Genomic DNA, 23,166 nt, shown 5'->3' with positions numbered 1-23,166 from the left:
CCCCAATATCACCAGATCCGGTTGGGATTTAAAATAACAGCTCTGAGACACGATATCCTTCCAAACATCAAATTTCATTAAGATCTGATCAACCGTTCGTAAGTTAAAAATACTTCATTTTTCCATTTTTTCTGAATTAACGGGCCCCCCACTCACCCCCCCCCCCAGATGGTCAAATCGGGAAAACGACTATTTCTAATTTAATCTGGTCCAGTTCCTGATATGAATGCCAAATTTCATCGTCCTAGCTTACCTGGAAGTGCCTAAAGTAGCAAAACCAGGACCGACAGACAGACAGAATTTGCGATTGCTAAATTCACTTGGTTAATACCAAGTGCCATAAAAACACTATGCTACAATGAGATTAACAGAACAGACGGACCAAAGGATGATGAAGCGATAAACGATAAAAAACTGATTCCGACAACCTTCCATGCAGGAGGGCCAACTTTGCACTTCTATCAGGGACATCAAACTTACGAATTATCTTACCATTGCTATACCAAGGGGGGAGATAAAGTAAAAATTTACAATATCTGAAATAAAAAGTCCGAATCTGATTAACATCATTTTTCTTTAGAAGGGGATAAAGACCAGATAGATAAAGGACAGATTGATCACAGAGTGTAGCATATAGCCTACCCAGTGCACGTCTATTATACTTCCCTCGATTAGCAACTATCTTAGAATAGCCCATTTGAATAACTGGGCCGTATTCACATCAACCAGCCAGCGTTCAGCCAGGAAACACATAAGTCGCAAGAACTCCAGTCTCATTAAGCAGAGACTGCTAGCCTATATACTGATCTCCGCTCATTTCGGACAGGCCCAACATGACAAAAAACAAAACATAGGCTACTAAGTCAACACAACAGCATAGCCCAGGCAGAAGCAGCTTACTAAGCCCAACACAAAGCATTAGTTAAGTTCAAACAGCTCAACAGTTGTAATTAATTATCAATCTACACCAAAAGACAGAAAATTGCAAATCATGAGCAATGTTCTTAGTGCTCTTCAGCCAAAAATATAGGAATAATAGGATTTTAGCCAAAATATAGGCATTTTATAGGAGTGCATTAAAATATAGGAATTTATTGGGATTTAAAGGCGAGTCCTAACACTGCAAAATCCCTAACACTACAAAATCTTCAAGTTAGCAACATCCAAAACTTAGTGTCAATTATGATATTCGATGGTGTTTTGACTCTAGTTAAGCCACACAATGAGCTAAGAAGGCAAAATGGGCCAGGAAAATTCAAGCCCTTAAAAATCATGGCTTCATAATTGGGACTTGGGACCTTGGGAGTCTACCTAACTTCCTTTTTCTACTCCCAAGTCCCAACTTAACTTTAAGCCTAATTTTCACGGTAAAGAAAGAAAATAAAATATAAGTAAATTGAACCAATGCCTCCTTTAAACTTGTGATGCTAAACAAGATGAAAGACAATAGCAATTGAAATGTTCAATAGCGAATTTAGTATATTCTCAGAAAATTTCTTTTTTAGCCAAACACAAAAAATCTGACAGCACTTGAAAATTAAAAGACCGTAAACAATTTTATACATAACATTAAAAAACTACAAAACTAGACGTTCTGCCTTTTTACCAAAAGGGAGAGGCAACATTTTCTCTTCTAGGCCATACATTTTTCTTAGAGCATCATGTGCAGACATAGTCTCGGCAATTTCAGGGGTTTCTCCAAATCCTAGAAAAAAAAGTTGAACTAGAGCAATGCTTGAATACACAAAATAGATTCCGCCACCATCTTACAGTAGCACAAATGAATCTACTTATTTAGGATCTACATCTACAATGAGATGTTTGCTAGTTGAACAGAATATGAGTTGGAAGGAACACACTGCTAAATTGCGGATGAAGTTGGGAAGAAGTTGAAGTTGAAGGAATTATGCTCTCCTCTGTTTGCCACTTAAGAGCCTTCTTTGTAGAATCTGGAACTCCAATAACTGGAGTTATTGAAGTTGGGGAGAAATGTTGGAACATTGCAGCATTTGAAATTTATTCTACCTTTTCATGCAATGGTCAGTATATTTTGCACTAGTCCATTCTTATCTGAGTTATTGTCCCCTGATTTTCCTGAATATGTTTAAAACACGTATAAAACCAGTTCGCTGCGTATCCTAAAAACTTTCATCCCTTCCCCGATAGCCCTACCATCAAAATCACCAGTCAAAAGTATATTGTATTGTTACATCTAAATGTTGGAACATTGCAGCATTTGAAATTTATTTCAAATATTTATTTCAAAATTTATTTCAAGGTCAAGCATTTGACCTTTTCATGCAATGGTCAGTATATTTTGCGCTAGTCCATTCTTATCTGAGTTATTGTCCCCTGATTTTCCTGAATATGTTTAAAACACGTATAAAACCAGTTCGCTGCGTATCCTAAAAACTTTCATCCCTTCCCCGATAGCCCTACCATCAAAATCACCAGTCAAAAGTATATATTCTTTCCTTAATATGTTACTTGTGGAATTATTATTATCTTTTCATGGAATGATGTTTTGTATTAAGTATTTTGCCAAACTTCTAACGAAAATTTTTTATGCTATGTAATTATCTAACCAATGTGAGTATGATTATGGAGCAAGGGGATCTTCTATGTATATAGAACCACGAGCGTGCACTGACAGATCGAGGTTTTCACTTAGACACTGCATTACCAAACTTTGGAATGTGCACGGAATCTTTTACTAGCTCTTTGATCTTTATTTTTATTAAATAAAAAAAAAACAAGTTTTTTTTAACTGAAAGTAAGGAGCGACAAAAAAAAAAACAACTTAAAACGAACAGAAATTACTCCGCATATGAAAAGGACTTTTCCTCCTCAACGCCCCGCTCTTTACGCTAAAGTTTGACTCTTTCTCTTAACTCTCCTTTTTAAAACAGTAAAATACTTTAGCGTAAAGAGCTAACAGTAAACAACTTTAGCGTAAAAAGACAAAAATACAATAAAATACAATATGAATAAGTTCTCCTTTGAAAACAAAACCCTTTTGTGTTGAAAAAAACTACCTTTTGTTGATTCAAATCTAAGGTTTTTAATTTTTTTTATGGGATAAAGAATACCAGCGGCAACTCTGTGGGTTTTTCCTGGGCTTTGGTTTTCGCGTCTCTGTCTCTCCTTCGTCTTCCCCTGCACCTTTCCATATGTCTACCCCTGTGTCCTTCCCATATCAGCTTGCAGTGACTCAGCAACCACTTGCAAAGCCCAGTGCCCTTACTACTCATCAGAATCTCACAGTACAACAAGCAAACCAAAGACAAAACGGCAGAGCAAAGCCGTAACAGTTTCTTGGCAATATTTGCTTTCAGGTTGGAAACCACTCCGACAGGGCGAAGGCCCGATGCGACAGACATGATGGAATCGCAGTTTTTAGAATCTCCAGTACCGAATCAACCCACTGTACTGGCAGGAGATACACCCAATCCAAGAAAGAGATTTAATATTGCAATATAAATAAGTCCTCGTTTGAAAACAGAATCCCTTTAATTTTCTTTGTTGGTTCGAATCATAAGATTTTTCATTTATTTCTTTTTTTGTGGGATCAAGTTTACCAACAACAAATCTGTGGGTTTTCCGGGGTTTTTGGTTTTCGCGTTTCTGTCTGTCCTTCGTCCTTCCCAACACCTTTATGACATCTGTCCACCATGTGCCCTCTTCATATCAGCTTTCAGCGACTGACCAACCACTTGTAAGTTCTGTAAATTTAACATTAGCACAAAGCCATCCAAAGAGAAAACTACACGGCAAAATTGTAACAGTTTCTTGGCTATATTTACCTTCAGGGTCGAAGACGCTCCGAAAGGGCAAAGCCCGATATGATAGACTAGATGGAATCGCAGTTTCTTGAATCTCAAGGCCCGAGTCAATCCACTATACTAACAGGGTAATATCCAACCATGAAAAGAAGTATTACCATTACTACTACTACTAACAACTCATCGCAACACCAAGCAACCCGAGGCCAACATAGCTGCGCACGCTCCTTCTCCATCCGAATCTATTCAAAGCCTCCTTCTTGACACCCTTCCAGGAAGTTCCCATTTTCTTTACATCTTTCTTCAGGGCATCCTCCCAACCCAGACGAGGACGACCTGCTTTCCGTTTAGCCCTAGACGGTTGACCAAAAAGGAAAATCATCGGCAATCTGTCATCCTTCATCCTCAGAACGTGCCCTAGCCACCAAAACCTTTCTTTCATTACAACTCTAGAAAGCGGGATTGAACCAAATTTTTCTTACAGCCTACTGTTTGAAATACGGTCAGTCACCCGGGTACCCAGAACAATCTGTAGGCACTTTCTCTGGAAAACATCTAACAAATCGTCATTCGCTTTACAGAGCACCCATGCTTCATACTAATATTTGACCACTGTCATCACTATTACCTTAGACCTTAGATCCTCCTGTGCCTCCAGAGGCGCCCAAGGCGTCCAAGGCGTCCAAGAAGAATCTCCAGTCGTCTCTGAAACTTGCTACTGCGACGGTATCTTCCCACTCTGGCTGTATTGAGGCGTGAAGGTGTCACAGGTCGTTGTTGTAGGTACGACAAAGTGTATTTTTGGGTCTTCCTCTGCGGCGGGTGCCTTCAGGTAACCAGAAAAATGTAGATTTGGGCATTCTGGAATCATCCATGCATAGCAAGTGTCCAAGGTAGCTCCATCTGTGCCTTCGTATGGTCTCGATGAGGGAGGGTTGACCTGTGATGTTTCTAATGTTTCTAATGTTTCTAATGTGCTCGTTCGTTTCCTTCTGGGTCCGGTGGATGCTGAGAAGTCTACGTAGGCACATGTTTCCAAAAGACTGAATTCTCCTCTCTTGTTTGTGGTTGAGATGCTATGTTTCAGAAGCATAGAAGAGGGCGGGCAGGACATTACTGTTGAAACGGCGGAGCTTAAGCCGGAGAAAGAAAGTACTCGAAAGTGCAGTGACACCGTCGTCACTATTACCCCCAATATTTTAATCTTGGTTTTCAGACTTATCTTCCTATTCTTCTAATTTTCTTTTAACCCTGAGCCTTGGATATTCTACTTTTAACTTCTTCAGTGCTCACACCGTCTTTACTAATAATGTTACCAAGGTAAGTGAAGCTGCCCACCTGATCAATCTTTCCGTTACCCAGCGTCACGTTTTCATCTTTACTTATTCCTAGCCTTAGTGACTTAGTCTTCTTAACATTAATTTTCAAACCTATTCTAGCACCCTGAACTCGCGAAACCTCTAAAAGTTCATTCATTTTGCTCAAACTTTCACCTAGGATGCTTAGATCATCAACATAATCTAAGTCCAGGAGATTGTTTCCTCCCCATTTGATTCCGTGGTCTCCCATTGCGTTTCCTGTGCTCCTTAAGACAAAATCTATAAAAATGATTCATATAAAGGGGGAAAGAGCATAACCCAGCTTAATTCCTACCTTACCGCACTCCTACCTTATTTCTTATCTTGACCGCAGCAGTGTTATTCTCGTACATAGCACTAATCACTTTAATACAGCGTTTTCCAAACTGGGAGGCCCGCCTCACCAGGGGGGCACAGACTAGTCTAAAGGGAGTCGCGAAAATTAGTCCCAATGAACGATTTTCAAATAATTGCTGAAGTTTTGTCCATAAAAAATGAGATATAATTTTTTTTTAATACAACCGTGCTTTATCGAGCATAGTGCAACTAAACATTTTGTAACGTAGCACCCCACCCCGTATCTTCCTCATCATTCCTTTAAAATAAAAGTTTATCGTCCCAATAAACACGCATAATACCCTGACACCTTTTTTGTGAGCATCCTCCTTCCGGCTTCTAAAAGCGAGACGCAAGACATCGCATCCTTATTACAAACTCAGATTGAAAAGTTAACGAACAATATAATGAAACTTCGCTTATGTTATGTAATCCCAACAAAAGTAGCCAAGCAGACAGGGTGAATTTTGTTATTCCGAAAAATTCAATCTTGCAGTCGGACAGAAATTAAGATAAGGCAATTTAGCCTTGTAACTGTACACAGACGTTCCTCTTGGAAAAAAATTATTTACAGCGATATTGCAACTAGGCTGTGAAAGGTAATAAAACCTATAAAATAATTTATGGCATCTATATAAATAATAAATATGCCCCTTTGCCGGAGACTTGGGACTTTGATATTTAAAGAGAGATTAATGGCTCTTCACAATTATGTACTTCCACACTGGCCCTCTCCAAATGGCACTGACCTTTGATGATCTTAGAAATTCTGATCATAGAATACGTTGAAGTGAAAATATGAAACGGTATTCCACTGGAAACGAAAGATTATGTTTCAGTTTCGTCATTTCGATTCAACTATAAAAAAAACTTCTTTCTACCAAATAAATAATACAAATGAATAATGTTTTGTAGGATTCTCCCTTTTCAATTTTTTCTGTAGTGCACAGTGCCTTTTTCAGTATTCTGTTTGTTTCAAAGTTTAACACTTTGTTGTTCTGTCAGTAATTAATGATATTTATATGAATACTCGACGTTCTCCAGGGGCCACATTTAATCCCCGGGGATCAATGACCATACCACTGACCAGTTTCTATGGATCCTTGAATTATGCAGGCTTATCTTAGTTGTGACTAGATTTGGAAGTAACTAAATTTCAGCAGTGGGCAAACTGGGGTCGGGGCAGAAAATATATGAGGGGTGATTGCCGCCTTACCCCCGTAGCAAACTACGGCCTTGCACTCACTGTTATCGCTTTTCTTATATAAGGATTTAATTAGAATTTTCCTAAAATCATTAGATACTTTCCATTTTCAAAAATCATATTCATAATCTTTAGTAGCTTATTTCTGACCTAATAACCGCCATATTTAGGAAACTCTTTTACCAAACTATCATCGCCTGAGCTTTATTATTTTTTTCAATCCTTTTAGTATTGTCACTAATTCTTCCTCACAATCCTTCTCATTCAAGGTGTGATAAACTTTTTAATTTTCCTTAATATATTACCCTGTAACTCTATCCCACTTTAGCACACTTTAAAAATGCTCTGTCCATCTCTCTTTAGCTCTTTCCTTATCACTAATTGTGGCCCTATTCCTATCTTTAACTATGATAAGTCCAGAATGAGTACTCCCTCTCAATTTATTAACATGCCAGTACATGGCCTCGCATTGCCAATTAGATATGAGTCCACTGCGCTACCGTTGGTATTTACTGTTTTTCCAGTCACTGGTAAACACCGTAATCTTTTCCCCCTTCCAATTAATTATTTTTGCTGGTAATCTTCTTTTTTTATTATTTATAATTCTGACATACGAATTCAATCCAACTGAGCTTGGGACAAACAATTTTTTAAGAGATATTCTATCAACCCCGTACTGCGATCAGAGCAAAACTAAACATACAGATAATCTAAGATATTTTTTGATATGTAAGAATATTTTAGATGCATTATGTATTTTATAAATTTTTTGAAAGATACCTTATCAACTCTGCATTGTGTTACAGAGCAACAGCAACATTAATCATCCAAATATTTAGGTATTTTTCGATATCATATATATATATATATATATATATATATATATATATATATATATATATATATATATATATATATATATATATATATATATATATATATATATATATATATATATATATATATATATATATATATATATATATATATATATATATATATATATATATATATATATATATATATATATATCGAAAAATACCTAAATATTTTAGATGCATTATGTATTTTATAAATTTTTTGAAAGATATCTTATCAAATCTGCATTGTGTTACAGAGCAACAGCAACATTAATCATCCAAATATTTAGGTATTTTTCGATATCATATATATATATATATATATATATATATATATATATATATATATATATATATATATATATATATATATATATATATATATATATATATATATATATATATATATATTAGATATTTTAGATATAGTTAAATATTTTATTTATATCAGATATTTAGTTGTTGTTTTTTTTAAATATCATAGCATTCTGTATTGTGTTGCAGAGCAACACTACTTATCCATTAGTTTGGTAATGGATCAAGTTAATAGAATTTATATATATATATATATATATATATATATATATATATATATATATATATATATATATATATATATATATATATATATATATATATATATATATATATATATATATATATATATATATATATATATATAGATATTTTAGATATATTTATAAATTTTATTCACATCAGATATTTAGTTGTTTTTTTTTTTTTTGAAAAACTATCATAGCATTCTGTATTGTGTTGCAGAGCAACACTACTTAACCATTAGTTTGGTTCCCCGTCAATTCTGTATTATTTACTGACTTCATACTTAATACAAAAAACTTAAGGACATATTTGAGTAGGCTTGTATAATCAGTGATTAGGGCCAAGTCTTAGTTACTTGCTTTTCGTTTCTGGTTGACGAAGTGGTTTATTAGTTATAATCAAATGCATACAAAAAGTCTAGCGGTCTGTTTCTGCTTAAATGAGAGGTGATTTCAGCAGATTTTTCCTGCCCAAAGGACACTTTACAGTTTGAATAGCTGACCCGTTAATGCTTCAATCAAGATATGTTTACAAGCAAATCTGTTTGTGGTTAAATAAAATACAGACAAATTAAAACTGCCTTATTTCGATGTCTCAAATATACTGGATTATTAAAAGGGAGTACATATTTAGACTCTTTTGGTACAGTGATGGCGACGAGGGAGGATCGGATGCAAAGAGAATCAATGAAGGTTCCAAGGGACAGATAATAAGGTTAAAAATGCAAGAAGAAGCGCTAGAGCCGCAAACTGTGTTCACTGGGCTCACCTACCATAGTCAGTGATATAACCCCTTGAGAAATTCAAAATAGCGTACTTGTGAAACACAATTTTTGTTGTATATATATAAATTTGTATGCAAACCACAGAAACGGGACAATTTGATAAAAAAATGCATTGAAAACAATGTTACTTTTATGACACTAGCTATTTTGGATTTAAGCTATGCTTTTACAATTATACTAGGTTTCTGTTCTTTTGCCAATACGGATGACAGTCTGTCTACGCGAATCGGAGTACCTAGACCAGAGCCTGCTGTATAGAAAAAAAGGAAGAGTACCAAAGAGCATGAGAAGCTAAAGAGTTTAAACTAATATTATCGAAAATAAAGATCACTAACACCATCTAGCGGTTGGCAATTTTGTTTGACCATAAACTTCTGTATAATTATCTTTATAGTTATTTAAAATGTAGGGGAGGGTAAAGAAAGTGAAATTCTGTAACCAGTAGGCCTAAACCAGCACTAGATTAGTCTCTTTGTCTACTTAATCTGACGAGATTTTTTCGAGGTAACCTATGCCTACTCTGTGCAGACAATACTGTGATTTCGTAAACAACTTTACCTCTAAGGCTGCCTCTAAGACTACTTCTCCTACTGCGACTAATGACTCACTGCTGTGCCAAGCCGCCTGAGGCCAACACAGCTACTGACGCTCCTCCTCTAACCTATTATGTTCAAGGCTTCCCTCTTTACATCCTCCCAGGAAGTTCAAATTTCCTTTAAATCTTTATTTATGACATCCTCCCAACCCAGAAGAGGACGACCAACTTTCCGTGTAGCCCCAGACGGTTGGCCAGAAAGGGCAATTTTCGGTAAACTGTCATCTTTCATCCGCAGAACGTGGCCTAGCCATCTCAAGCTTTCTTTCATTATAGCCCAAGAAAGCAGGATTGAACTAAATTTTTCGTACAGCCTACTGTTTTAAATACAGTCAGTCAGCCGGATATCCAGAACAATCCGTAGGCAATTTCTCTGGAAAATCTCTAGTAAATTTTCGCACGCTTTCCGGAGCGCCCATGCTTCAGAGACATATTTGACCACTGTCATCACTGTAGCTTCCAATATTCTAATCTTGGTTTGCAGACTTATCTTCCCATTCTTCCAAACTTTTTTTAATTGTGAAAAACACCCTGAGCCTTAGCTGTTCTACTTTTAACGTCTTTACTGCTCCCACCGTCTTTACTAATAATTCTACCAAGGTAAGTGAAGCTGCACACCTTATCAATATTTTCGGTACCCGAAGTCACCTTTTCATCTTCACTTATTCCTAGCCTTAGTGATTTAGTCTTATTAACATTAATTTTCAAACCTATTCTAGCACCCTCAACTCGCAAAACCTCTAAAATTTCATTCATTTTGCTCACACTTTCATCTATTATGCTTAAATCATCAGCATAATTTAAGTCCAGGACCGTTTTTCCTCCCCACTTGATTCTGTGGTCTGCAATTGCCTTTCCTGTGCTCCTTAAGACAAATTCTATGAAAATGATCCATAAAGGGGGATAGAACACAACCATGCTTAACTCCTGATTTAATACAAAACCAGTTGCTAACCTCATTTCCTACCTTAACCACAGCAGTATTATTCTCGAACATATTCACCTTTGCTAACGGTCTTCTATCAACAGAATCGAAAGCTGGCTCATAATCGATAAAACTGAGGACCAAAGGTGTTTGACAACCAAAGGACTTCTCAATTATTAGCCTAAGAGTGAAAACCTGGTCGACTCATCCTCTAACTTTTCTGAAACCGCACTGTTCTTCCCTTAAAACTTTGTCTACAGCATCTCTCAGTCTAAAAAGTATCATATTACTAAGTAATTTGCTACCTACAGAGAACAACTTCAACAATAAAGGCTGTAACCTTTCTTATACAGTGGTTTAATTAAGGTTTTCCTAAAATCGTTAGCTACTTCCCCTTTTTCAAACATCATATTCACATTCTTCAGTAGCTTATTTCTAACCTCAGAGCCACCATATTTAAGAAACTCGTTTATCACACTATCAGCATCTGGAGTCTTATTATTTTTTAATCCTTTTAGTACTGTCGCTAATTCTTCCTCACAAAACAAATCTTCCTTCATATCCAAGGTATCACAAACTATTTCATTTTCATCTATATCTTTTCTTGCAACTGTATCTCGGTTTAGCACATTCTCAAAATATCCCGCCCATCTTTCTTTAACTCTTTCTTTATCACTAATTGGGGCTCCATTCTTATCTTTAACTGGGACTAGTCCGGATTGACTACTACCTCTTAATTTATTAACATGCTAGGTATAATATTTTACTTTTATAGCGTCTAGCTGCATTTTCCAGATCCTCGGCAATTTTATCCATGGCATCCACTTCGCATCTCCTTAGTTCATATTCTAATGCTTTCTCCACTTTCTTTACATTTCTTTTGTTTTCATATTACTTATCCCTATGATAATTCTTGTGCAAACCCCTTCTACTCTCTATTAAACATAAAGCTTTTTACTAATATTCCTAGGTGCAGTCTTAACACTCTTTCCTAAGACACCATCAGCAACTTCACAAATCGTTTTTCTAAAATTATTCCATCCATCTTCCATTGTCAAATTTTAAACTCTCAAGTTTAGTGTCCAACTGTTCCTGGGAGGTTTCTCTCAAATTTTCATTCTGGAGTCTACCACCATCATAACTTTCCGGGAGGTAGCTACCCTTCCGAAATTCACGCTTTAAATTAACCTTAGACACTACTAGATGGTGATCTTTACTTTTAACATCAATAACAGCACTCCTATACACCCTAGTATCTTGTATTGATCCTGCTAGTCTTCGGTTTACAATAACATAATCAATAAGATTTGCTGTCTTACTATCAAGTAAATATCATGTCAACTTATGGGCCATTTTATGACCAAACACAGTATTGGTTATTACTAGGTTGTTATGCCTACGAAATTGTAAAAGTCTGTAGCCATTACTGTTTTCTTTTTCTACACCAAACTTACCTAGGCTAGACAGGCTGGTAGAAATAGGCTGTCCCTATTTCTACCAGCCTGGGAGTTAAAATCTCCTAGCAAAAACACCATATTTCTACCTGGTACCCTGTCTATTTGCTCCTGTAACTACAAGTAAAATTCATCTGAGTCACTACCTTCGTCAGTTGGTTCAACAGGGGCATATACTACTATAACTGATACCCTAAACTTTTTAGTCATAAAACGAGCAATTAGTATTCTATTATTAATGCCTTCCCAGCCTAAACAAGACTTAGCAGCTTCGTTATTCATCATGAGCCCTACTCACTGTCTATGTACCCCATCCTTCCTACCTGAGTAAACACATTCTATGTCACCTAATTTCATGCTTCCAACCCCTGGGATATGAGTTTCTGAAACTCCTAGTAAATCAAGTTCAAACCGTCTGAATTCGTCAGTCAAAATGTCGACACGATAGTCATTTTTTAACGTCGTAACATTCCAAGTTCCAATTTTCATGTTCTTTAAATCATTGAAATTATTTTGGCCTCAAGAAACGCAATGATCCCGGATACCAGTGCAGGATGGGGACCAGCATATCTTCTCAAGTCTACACCGAAGCGCTTAAGCCGGCTTAGAACCGGACAGCAAGAAGTCCCTGTGAACTCCAGTAAGTTGGAGGCTTTGTTCAATCCTGGACACATCTTGGTCAAAACACGGTAAGATAAGATAAGATAATATTTATTTGCAGAAGACTATCACAAGCTTTGAAGAGCCGAATTCGCTTTATATGTCACTAAAAGCTAGGAAAAAAAAATCAAAATAGTACATTCAGTCGAACACTTAAAATTAAAAGGAATTAAAAAGCAAAATCATCAAAGATAAAGGGCAAATCAGTAAACTTAACAATTAAATTACAAAAACATTGCAGTAAATAAAAAAAGAATAAAAACGGCAATAGAGGAAAGGGGGATTTTGGCAATTACATAATCACGAATTATTATTAAGGTGTTCCAGAATAAAGGGTATAAAACTTTTGCGAAACCTTTCTGTAGCAGCATGGATCGGAGAGTAAGTTGGGATTGCTAAGGAGGCTGACCGGGAGAGTCGGAGTCTAATGGGATTGTGAAAATCAGGGAGTAAGTCCTCAGTACGATGATTAGAAATGACTGATTTAGCGAAAAGCAGGCAAATTTTTCCCCTCTTTTCTTTTAAGGTGGTAATGCGCGCAGCTTTAAGGAGGAAGGATTATGGAATTTTGCCTTCTTTGTAAATGATCCTGAGCGAATGCTTTTGGACCGACTCGATTTTGTCACTAAGTTCATTTGAAAGTTGCGAATGCCAGACCGGACATGCATATTCCAATAACGGCCTGATAAAGGATAAGTAAACACGGAGGGAATGTATCTTAGGACAATTAAATTTGTTTAGTAGCTTAAAAATGGATAGTGAAACATTTGCTTGTTTAACAATGTTGGATACATGTGTTTCCCACTTAAGATCATTAGAAATTGTGACACCAAGAAGCTTAACATGTTTCACTAGCATTTCGCTTGGGATCGGATCGCAAAAAGCAGGAGTAGATTTCAAGAAGTTGATTGTCATTATCTGTGATTTAGTGGGATTTACTGTCATATTTAGATTCTTGGATTCATCCGAACATTGGGTTAGGATTTCAACGGGGTCACTTTTAATATTCCTATGACATACTTCAAGGATTGACAAGTCATCAACATATTTCCATCTTTGGGGGAATTCCTTGCCAATTTCGTTAATCATGACAAGAAATAATAGTGGTCCCAATAAGATTCCTTGAGGTATTCCACAGTACCTAGGGAGGGGGTTAGAGGAGGTATTTTTGTATTTTACAACTTGTGATCTGTCTGAAAGGAACGATATAACAATATTTACTAAGAGTGGGTCAATTTCAAAGTTATCATGTAGTAAACGAATTAGGATAGTGTGGTCAACTAAGTCAAACGCTTTTTGGAAATCGACTAAAACCAGGTTTAGCCAAACATTTGGTTTCTCTAGTTCACTTAGGATCGTGTGAAAAAAGTGTACAAGGTAACGGGTGGTGGAGGTTTTTCTTAAATTACCAAACTGTCGGATGTCAATGCGTGGAATAATTTTAATTTTAAGCCAGTCACAAAGAAACCCTTCGTAAAGCTTAGAAAAAACTGGAGTGAGTGTAATAGGACGCATGTTGGTTATAGTCAGACTGGAAGATTTCTTTGGGATGGGTGTTATAAAACCTAGTTTCCAGCAACTTGGGAATTTACCAGATTTTGTAATTTGGTTAACAATATCAGATAAAGGTCCAGCAATTGTGTCTGAAAAGGCTTTAATCAAGTCAATTGGGATGTCTAATGGGCAAGTATTTGATTTTTTGAGCTTTTGGATTTTATTTATGATATCAGAGGGAGAAATTTGGGGGAAAGAGGTGGAGGGAGGAAGTTTGACCTGAGCCAGTGAAAGGGGGAGACTTTGTACTATGGACGCAAGATGCAGGTTCAAATCGTTGGCTATCTTGTAAGGGGGCTCAGGGAGATGAAAATTAACTTCAACAGGGTTTTTTCCGCAAATCTCTTTAATTTTCCTGTACCATTGTTTGGGTTTGTTAGAATACAAATCCTTAACCTTATTATTGTAATACCCAGAAGCTGCCTTTCTCAATTTTCTCTTCAGGAACTTTCTTAGATCATTAGCCTGTGTGATGTGTCCTTGCTTGAACAAATTGATTTTTTTCCTTATTAGTTTTTTAAAAGTCGCAGTAATGTAAGGTTTATCGGTAGAGCATATTTTAATTTTTTTTTTCACCGGAAAATGGGCTTCATAATTATTCCTCAATAAATTTTGGAGGGACAAAGCCTTGAAGTCGACATCATTTGTTTGGTACACAGGGGACCAATTTTCACTAGTGATCCAAGAGCCAAAATTGTAGAGTCCTGAGTCAATTAGAGGTCTAAAGACGGTTTCAGTAATAATAAAGGAATGTTTAACGTTAGCTAGTGGAGATAGGAGTAGGCTATAGTGGTAACTACCTCCGAGAGGGGGAAGAATGGTGACGGGTCTGTAGAAATTTGACATATTGGTGCATATTAAATCAAGAGTAGAATTGCCTTTGGTAGTAGGGACTTTTACAATTTGTTTTAGACTAAAAGTATTACATGTAGACTCAAGTTTTAATTCATTTGCATCACCTAAGAGGAAAATTCCAGCATTTGGGTATTTAGATAGTACATAGTCCGCACTGCCATGCAATTTTTCAATAAAATTAATTTTTTCAGCCGCTCTCTGCCCAGGAGAGTAGTAAAAACAACACAGGACAATCAAATTGAAAGGACGTGGTAAGACTTTAGGTCGAACACAAACCCACAAAATTTCATCAAAGGGAGTAAGACAAGGAACTAATATTTCTGAAGGATAAAAATCATTACGGACAAAGAAAAGAATTCCACCCCCTTTCTTACCCAGAGGGTGGGTTTCGGGTCTGAGTTTAATAAACTGGGTGAAATTATTCATTTTTAACATGTGTGTATTTTGAGCGTGTACTTCAGTAATAGCGATTATGTCTGATCTATATATTTTAGAAAAGGAGTCTAATTCATTAAGTTTGTCAAAATTAAGACTTTCAGCGTTGCTTAACAAAAGTGCGGGAAATTTAAAACGACCTGCAAAGGTACCATTTTTACACTTAACTTTATTTAAATTACATTACATTACTTTATTAATTACATTACAAAATTAAATTACGTGGTGGGATTCTTAGCGGGGGCCAGATTAATGTAGTCAGAACAGGGGACCAAGGGAGCACAGTAGACTTTTATGGGATGACTATTAGGTTATGAGCATTTGGCAATGCTATTCAATCAACAAGAGTCGAAATCCTGCACAGACAGTCCCAAGCCTATTACCTCCGACTCATTATATATTCATACCTACAAATATTATGCCACTACGGGGAGGCAACCCATAGTATATAATTTAGCTATGAAGAGGTTTTTCAGCCCAAAAACGCCCATCAAAACAAACCAAGCCCAGGAAAACATCCAATAATTAGAATCCCGTGCGAGTGCTGTGTTGTTGACTAGGCTATAATTTCCTCAATGGGCGCCACTCCTCAAGCGGGAAAAGTTGACCAAGTTCCCCAGTCTTGCAAGTACCCCGAAACGCTCGAGGCAGCCCTTAACAGAGGCCGTTGTGACTAGATCTGGATCTTACACCCTGCCGCAGTTGTCTTCCTATGGAGGATCCTCACATTATTGGGAGAAGGTTTGTAACTCATAGGACGTTTGGACACGCCAGTGGGCCCTGTTGAATGTACATTTGAGAGGCCCTCTTCCTCCTCCACCTGTATTTATAGCCCCAGAAGAGGGTGCCCCAATTTCAATTATGGACCCCCACGGACAAGGTCCCCCTTGGTCCATGCCTCGTATGTAGGTATTCTACATATTTGTAGGGCATTCCCCTGTCTGTTGTCCTCTAGCAAAGCCTAGCATGATTACCTAATAATTAACTAACTAATGCAACTAATAAATAGTTGCAATAAATTGCAACTTTACTTTTACTTTAGACTGTAAAGTGAAGGATAAACATAACACATACAAGCTCTGTTGTCCTCTGCCAAAACCTAGCATGCAAACTAATCATTAATTAACTAATGCAACTAATTAATAGTTGTAATGAATTGCAACTTTCCTTTTAATTTATATCCAAAAATAAAGAAAAAAGTTAACACAAAAAAGCTCTATTGTCCTCTACCAAAACCTAGCATATTAACTAATAATGAACTAACTAATTCAACTTCTGAATAGTTGCAGTAAATTGCAAATTTCCTTTTAATTTAGGCTATAAAATAAAGAAGAAAAATAATACACATAGACTCTGTTGTCCTCTGCCAGAACCCAGTATGTTAATTAACAATCAACTAACTAATGCAACTAACTGATAGATATAATAAATTGCAACTTTCCTTTTAATTTATGCTATAAAATAAAGAAAACTAGATAACACAAAAAAGTTCTATTTTCTTATTAAAACTTAGCATGTTAACTAATAATTAACTAACTAATACAACTAATTAATAGTTGCAGTAAATTGCAACTTTCATTTTAATTTAGAATGTAAAGTAAAGAAAAAGATAACAACTACAAGTTCTGTTGTCCTTTGCCAAAACCTAGGATATTAATTTATTATTAATTAACTAATCCAACTAAATAATAGTTGTATTAAATCACAATTTCCTTTTAAATTAGACTGTACAATAAAGAAAAAAAGATAACACAAACAAGCTATATTGTCCTCTGTCAAAACCTGTTTCTAATATTCCAAGTCGACATTTATTATGTTAAGCCTAAAAATACTTTGTCAACCCTATTCTGTATTTCACAGTCGTGCGTTGTAGGACACCCATTTGGAGACCAGACAAATGCCTCTCCCATTATTTAAAAAATCTCTATCATTCCTGATCTGCACTAGGATAAAACTAACTGTCTAATTTTTCTGCTTTGATATTTGGCTGAGTAAGGGACGAATAAATTTTGAAACTAAACTTTCGCAAGATTTTTATTATTTTAAAATGTTGCTTGAGTCATGGCTGCTCCGAGGTTGCTACAACATATAAAAGCGTGAACTACGGCCCGTTGTAGCGACTTCTGAAGACCAGAACATAATTTGCACTTTACTGAAAACAAAATACACTTTAAATGTTTTACTTTTTTTAACTTTAATAAATCCAAGAACAGGTTCAGTCCGATTCAAACGAAAAATTAGGTCAAAATGATCAAAGACTTGAAAGCCTAATCGGAGTGAAGCCAAGACAGATCTCTGTGAAAAATACAATGCTTGTTAGACAAAGTTCACCATTAGCATTTTCTCAAAAATGATCACTTATCTTCCAGATCTAAATTCATAGTATTTTGTAATAACTTTTTTTTAAAACTAAAAACGAGCCAAAAATCTCAAAATGGCATCAGGCCAAAAAAGAAAAGAAAAGGAGCAAAAAACGTAATGAAGACCACCATTGTCGAAAGCCTTTCACCGAGACTTGCATGTACTTATTTAAAACATCAGAAAATATCTTATCTTAGTATTGCAGCACTTTTGTAGCTACTATTGTATGAGCCCTCTTTGCTTTTATCCCACCCCTACTCCCTGAAACATCCACAGGATCAAGCGCATGAGCACATATTCTTCATCAGGGGGTTATTTTTGTCATAAATACCAAAATATTTGATAATAATAGAAAATTATGGAATATAGGCAGACTAAGGCAAGATAATTCTCGAATACTTCTTACTAAAGACGAACAAATTGTATTCTACGTTTTTTAGATGGTAGTATATCTTACCAATATAGGAGTAAGGTATTAAGAGGATTTTCAGCTGAGACACAATCTCAACTAATTTAGCTTCTTGAACTGTGAAAAATTTTTCAGACCAGCAAATACAACAATGTAAATTAACTGCATGAGCAACCATCATACGCATTTCTATTTTGAGACCAGAAAAATGAAACAACAGAATCAATATCGATAACACAAATTTTACTTATATTTTTTGTTATTCTTTACGATTCGTTAACTACAGATTACTAGAAATTAGCAAAAAAAAAAAAATGAAAGCAGTCATGCTTGTTTTTTTTTTTTTTTTTTTTTTTTTTTTTTTTTTTAACGGCGATTCAATTAATGATATTAATAACGTACAACGTAGATAAAAATCACAGTGGGAGTAGTCAAACCGATACGTCCTCAGGCGGTTGTAAACAACTTTGTTTCGTGTACAACGCAGTGGTAAACACATCATCGCTTTCACTCCTAAAAATTGCAACTTAGGTTCTCAAACTCAAGAGGTATTTGCCAAAACCGTTATATGGGGTATTTCCGAGGTAAACCAAGCAGCGTTCCAAGATGGTGAAGAGTAGAAAATCCCTTGATCAGTTATAGTCAGAGCGTATTTTATCAACAGGCTAAATACCCGGATTAGAACCTAATTTCATCGATTACGTTCAGTTTGTTGTCAGCTAGAACCGCCCACACGCGCAGTGGCGTACAACCCCCTCTTATATACTTCGCTCTTTATGCTAAACTATGACTTTGTATCGCAATCCTTTACGAACAACAAGTTGAACACAAGATCCGTTAAATTACAATAGGAAGCTTTTTGAAAATTCTAAATAACGTTAGCGTGAAGAGCGAAGTATTGGGGAGGGAGTATCGTCCTCATGGTTCTAGGCACTTACTCTCCCCCCCTCGGGGGTGGGGTATTTCTTATTTTATGTAGGGGGAAGGAATTTTGGTACTTGTGTATTATGCGCCCCTCACTCAAGTTTACGCTGTGTGAAAATCGAGAACAAACCGGTGTAGTCGTTAGTTTCTTTTAGCTTAGCACAAGACAAGACAAAGACAAGTGTCATAATAAATGGGAAATATATAATTAGGGTTATATATTTGCACATAAGGGGGGGTAAAGAATTTCGACAGTTTGAAGTCAGGAAACCAATCTTACTTCATAATATGCAGAATAATTGTACCTAACACATTTTGCATGCAGACCCGCTATCCTTTACCCCCCCCCCCCTCTCTAATGTGCAAATATATAGCCCATATTTGTCAATGGCCTCAGGCTGTTTGGTGCTTGGCTGAGTTGTTAGTAGTAGTAGTAGCATTGAGTATTATAAATGTTTTAATAACAAATACTAAATTATTGAAAACATCAGTGCCGGCCAGGAAGTATTACGGTTTCTGCCCATTGTTCATATGGAGATGTTCGGGCGGAATTATCTGGGGGCTGTTTTCCTGACACATTTTGCATGCAAACCCGGTATACTTTACCCCTTCCCTCTAATGTGCAAAAATATAGCCCAAATTTGTCAATGGGCTCAGGCGATTTGGTGCTGCGATGAGTTGTCAGTAGTAGTAATAGTAGTAGCATTGAATACTATTAATATATTACATAAAAAAAAACTAGTTTTTCTAACTGAAAGTAAGGAGCGACATTAAAACTTAAAACGAACAGAAATTACTCCGTATATGAAATGGGTTGTCCCCTCCACAATCCCTCGCTCTTTATGCTAAAGCTTTTAATTGTTTTAAAAAGCAGAATTGTGGTAAAGAGTCAAACTTTAGCAAAATAAGGGATGGGGAAGGAGGCCTAGTTGCCATGCAATTTTTCGGTTACACAAAAAGGCAACTATAAATTTTAATTTTTAACGAATTTTCTTATTAGTAAAAAACATACGTAACTTAAGAATTAACTTACGTAACAAACTTTTATATTCTTAAATTGTTATTATGTATACGAGGGGGTTTGTACCCTCGTTAATACCTCGCTCTTTACGCTAAATCGTAAGTTTTGTCCCAATTCTTTAAGAATGGCCCCTGAATCAGAAAGGCCGTAGAATAAATAGTTGAAATTACTAAAAATACTATAGCATAAAGAGCGAGGTATTTATCTCCTCCTAAATACATCGCTCTTTATGCTAAAGTATTTTTAGAACCCCTCATATGCGTAATAATCTCTGTTCGTTTTAAGTTTCAATGCTACTCCTTACTTTCAATTGAAAAAACTTTTCCATGCTTATTTTTTCATTGTTTTTTTTATAGTAATTTTAGAAAATCCTGCGCCCTTTTCATTGAATTTTTTTCCCCCATGACATATTTCTCCAAGGAAAGCTCCTCCCACATAGCCCCCTCCCCTCAACCCCACCCCCAAAACCAAAAAAATCCCCTGAAAACGACTGCACACTTCCCAATAACCATTATTATATGTAAACACTGGTCGAAGTTTGTAACTTGCAGCCCCTCCCCCAGGGACTGTGGGGTCATTCCCAAAGACATATCTCAGAATTTTGATCTGTTGACTTTGGAGAAAAAATGAGCGTGGGAGGGGGCCTAGGTGCCCTCCTATTTTTTGGTCGCTTAAAAAGGGCACTAGAACTTTTTATTTCCGTTAGAATGAGCCCTCTTGCAACATTCTAGGACCACTTGGTCGATACGATGACCCCTGGGGAAAAGAAAAAAAAACAAAACAAATAAACACGCACCCGTGATTTGTCTTCTGGCAAAAAATACGAAATTCCACATTTTTGTAGATAGGAGCTGGTGTAGTTTTCGTTAAGATTCTGTGACTTTTAGGGGGTGTTTTCCCCTATTTTTTAAAATAAGACAAATTTTCTCAGGGTCGTAACTTTTGATGACAAAGACCAAATTTAATGAAACTTATATATTTAAAATCAGCATGAAAATCCGATTCTTTTGATGTATATTTTAGCATCAAAATTCCGTTATTTAGAGTTTTGTTTACTATTGAGCCGGGTCGCTCCTTACTACAGTTCGTTACCACGAACTGTTTGATATACTAAATTGTTGAAAACATCAGTGCCTGCGCGAAAGTATTACGGTTTCTGCCAGTTTTTTAAGTGGAGATACTCCGACAGAATTATCTGGGGGCTATCTTCCGTGTGTTTTGATTTATGGGAATTAAATCAACGGAAGGGGGCATTTCTGGAGTGATCGAAAAACCGATTAGAGATTGAAGTATTATTTAAAAGAAAGAATGCTAAGGAGAATTTTTCAGGCTGAATCATCCGCAAGCAATTTTACAGGGAGGGGGATTCTCAGCGAGGATGGAACTGTCAGGAGGGAATTTGACGGGAAAAGGTTTACTTTATGTTAGATTATTTCACCGAAGGAGATTTGTTAAAAAAAAACATTCCAAAGATCAGATAATAAGATCTTTGGGGTTGACACAACACTCAGAGTCTGGGGGAAGGGTTGTATGTTATGCCCCAGGGGCATACAAGGTTTTTATGGAAGGAGAAGTTGTGTGAACTTTAGAGAAGGCTTATTTAAGAGAAAATTTTAAGTTCTATTTCCCTCTTAAGATTAAAAAGTTATGCAAGGAACTAGCACCCCCTCCCTGAAACCCTCTTTTCCGCAAACGCATCCGATCGAAATTTTGATGTAGCCATTTTGTTCACAATAGTCCAAACAATGCCTTCATTTTAGAGACAACCCCCCAGGGGCAACGTTTGAACGGTATATAAAGGGGCATATAAGGTTTTTAAGAAATGGACAGACGTATAAACTTTGGATTGAATGGGGGCTCAGCCAGAAGTTGTATTTCCCTTTTTAAGAGTCAAAAGTGAATGGAGGGCAACCAGCCCTTCCCCCACAAGTATATCATTCCCAAAAACACATTTGATTAAAATTTTAAGAGAACTATTCTGTCCAGCATTGTTAGAACGTACAGTAACTATGTCTTTGGGGATGTCAATTCAATACAGTCCTCAGGGCAAGGGCTTTAAGTTAGGCAATTCGTTCATTGTTGACATATATTATATGTTATTGAGAAATGCATGCATGTTTGAACTTAACTGTCTAAAAAGGAAAAAGAGCATTCGGGTGAGCTATTCAGAGAATGACGAGGGGAATGTTGAACTAAATATAAAAAAATTGTATACGGATTGTCTGATTGGATACGTGAATTGGATACGGAGTGTATACGGATTGTCAAACGAGCATAACTCAGAAATGAGTATATCAAATTATATATTATTAAATGGTATATATTAAATGGGTATATTAATTTGGAATTTTCAGGAAATGATAGGGGAAATAATGATAAAGGAAATATTTGCACACTACCGCCACTACCACTACTGCTGCTAAACTAGTCCATTTATAATATTAAGGGAAATTTGAACTAAACCAAAAGACGCTATGTCCGTGTACATCGTCAAAGAACGAATCTCAAGAATTCATTTGGGTATTAAGTTGGAACTTTCAGAGAATGCTAAAAGGAGAAGATAATCTGACCAAAAGGATATGTGTGCACGCTACTAGTAATACTACTATCACTGCTAAATGTACTGCTGCTACTATTACTTCAACTACTACTTCTATTGCAACTATTTGTGAAAGCAATACGCTAATACTACTGCTGTTACTTGTACTACTAGTACTATTATTAATGCTACTACTAGTAATACCAATACTACTACTGTGCCTACTAACTACGCCTAAGGGTATGAAGGTGAAATTTTCAAGGAGTTTTGAGAAGGGCAGGTCAACTTAATCATAACACGCTGTCTGTATGTAGATTGTCAAAAGGGCGCAACAGCAATATCTTGGGAACAGATTGGTATGTGAAGTTGAAACTAACAGGGATTGGTATGGGGGATGCTGAACCAAACAAAAGAAAATATTTGAATCATAATGCTACTTACAACTGACTATTATTATTACTTCTACTACCACTACTGTCACTAAATTAAGGCTACTACTATTGATTCTACTGCTACAACTGCTACTGCTGCTACTAAAAATAAGAGTAT

The 23,166-nt window shown here is 36.2% G+C and overlaps 1 protein-coding gene across 1 annotated transcript in view; it reads right to left on the bottom strand.

Moving 5' to 3' along the window:
• Positions 1-1,461: 1,461 nt before the first annotated feature.
• LOC136026664 (large ribosomal subunit protein mL44-like) overlaps positions 1,462-23,166 on the bottom strand; it is a 63,508-nt gene continuing 41,803 nt past the window's right edge. The window contains exon 6 of the mRNA XM_065703405.1: positions 1,462-1,705. Within this exon, the coding sequence (XP_065559477.1) occupies positions 1,578-1,705 (128 nt within the window). The 3' untranslated portion in view covers positions 1,462-1,577. The remainder of the gene's footprint in view (positions 1,706-23,166) is intronic.

This window comes from Artemia franciscana, chromosome 4 (genome assembly GCF_032884065.1).
Source record: "Artemia franciscana chromosome 4, ASM3288406v1, whole genome shotgun sequence".
Classification (NCBI taxonomy): Eukaryota; Metazoa; Arthropoda; class Branchiopoda; order Anostraca; family Artemiidae; genus Artemia; species Artemia franciscana.
The sequence above is the reverse complement of the archived record's forward strand: the minus strand, read 5'-3'. Positions and strand labels throughout refer to the sequence as shown.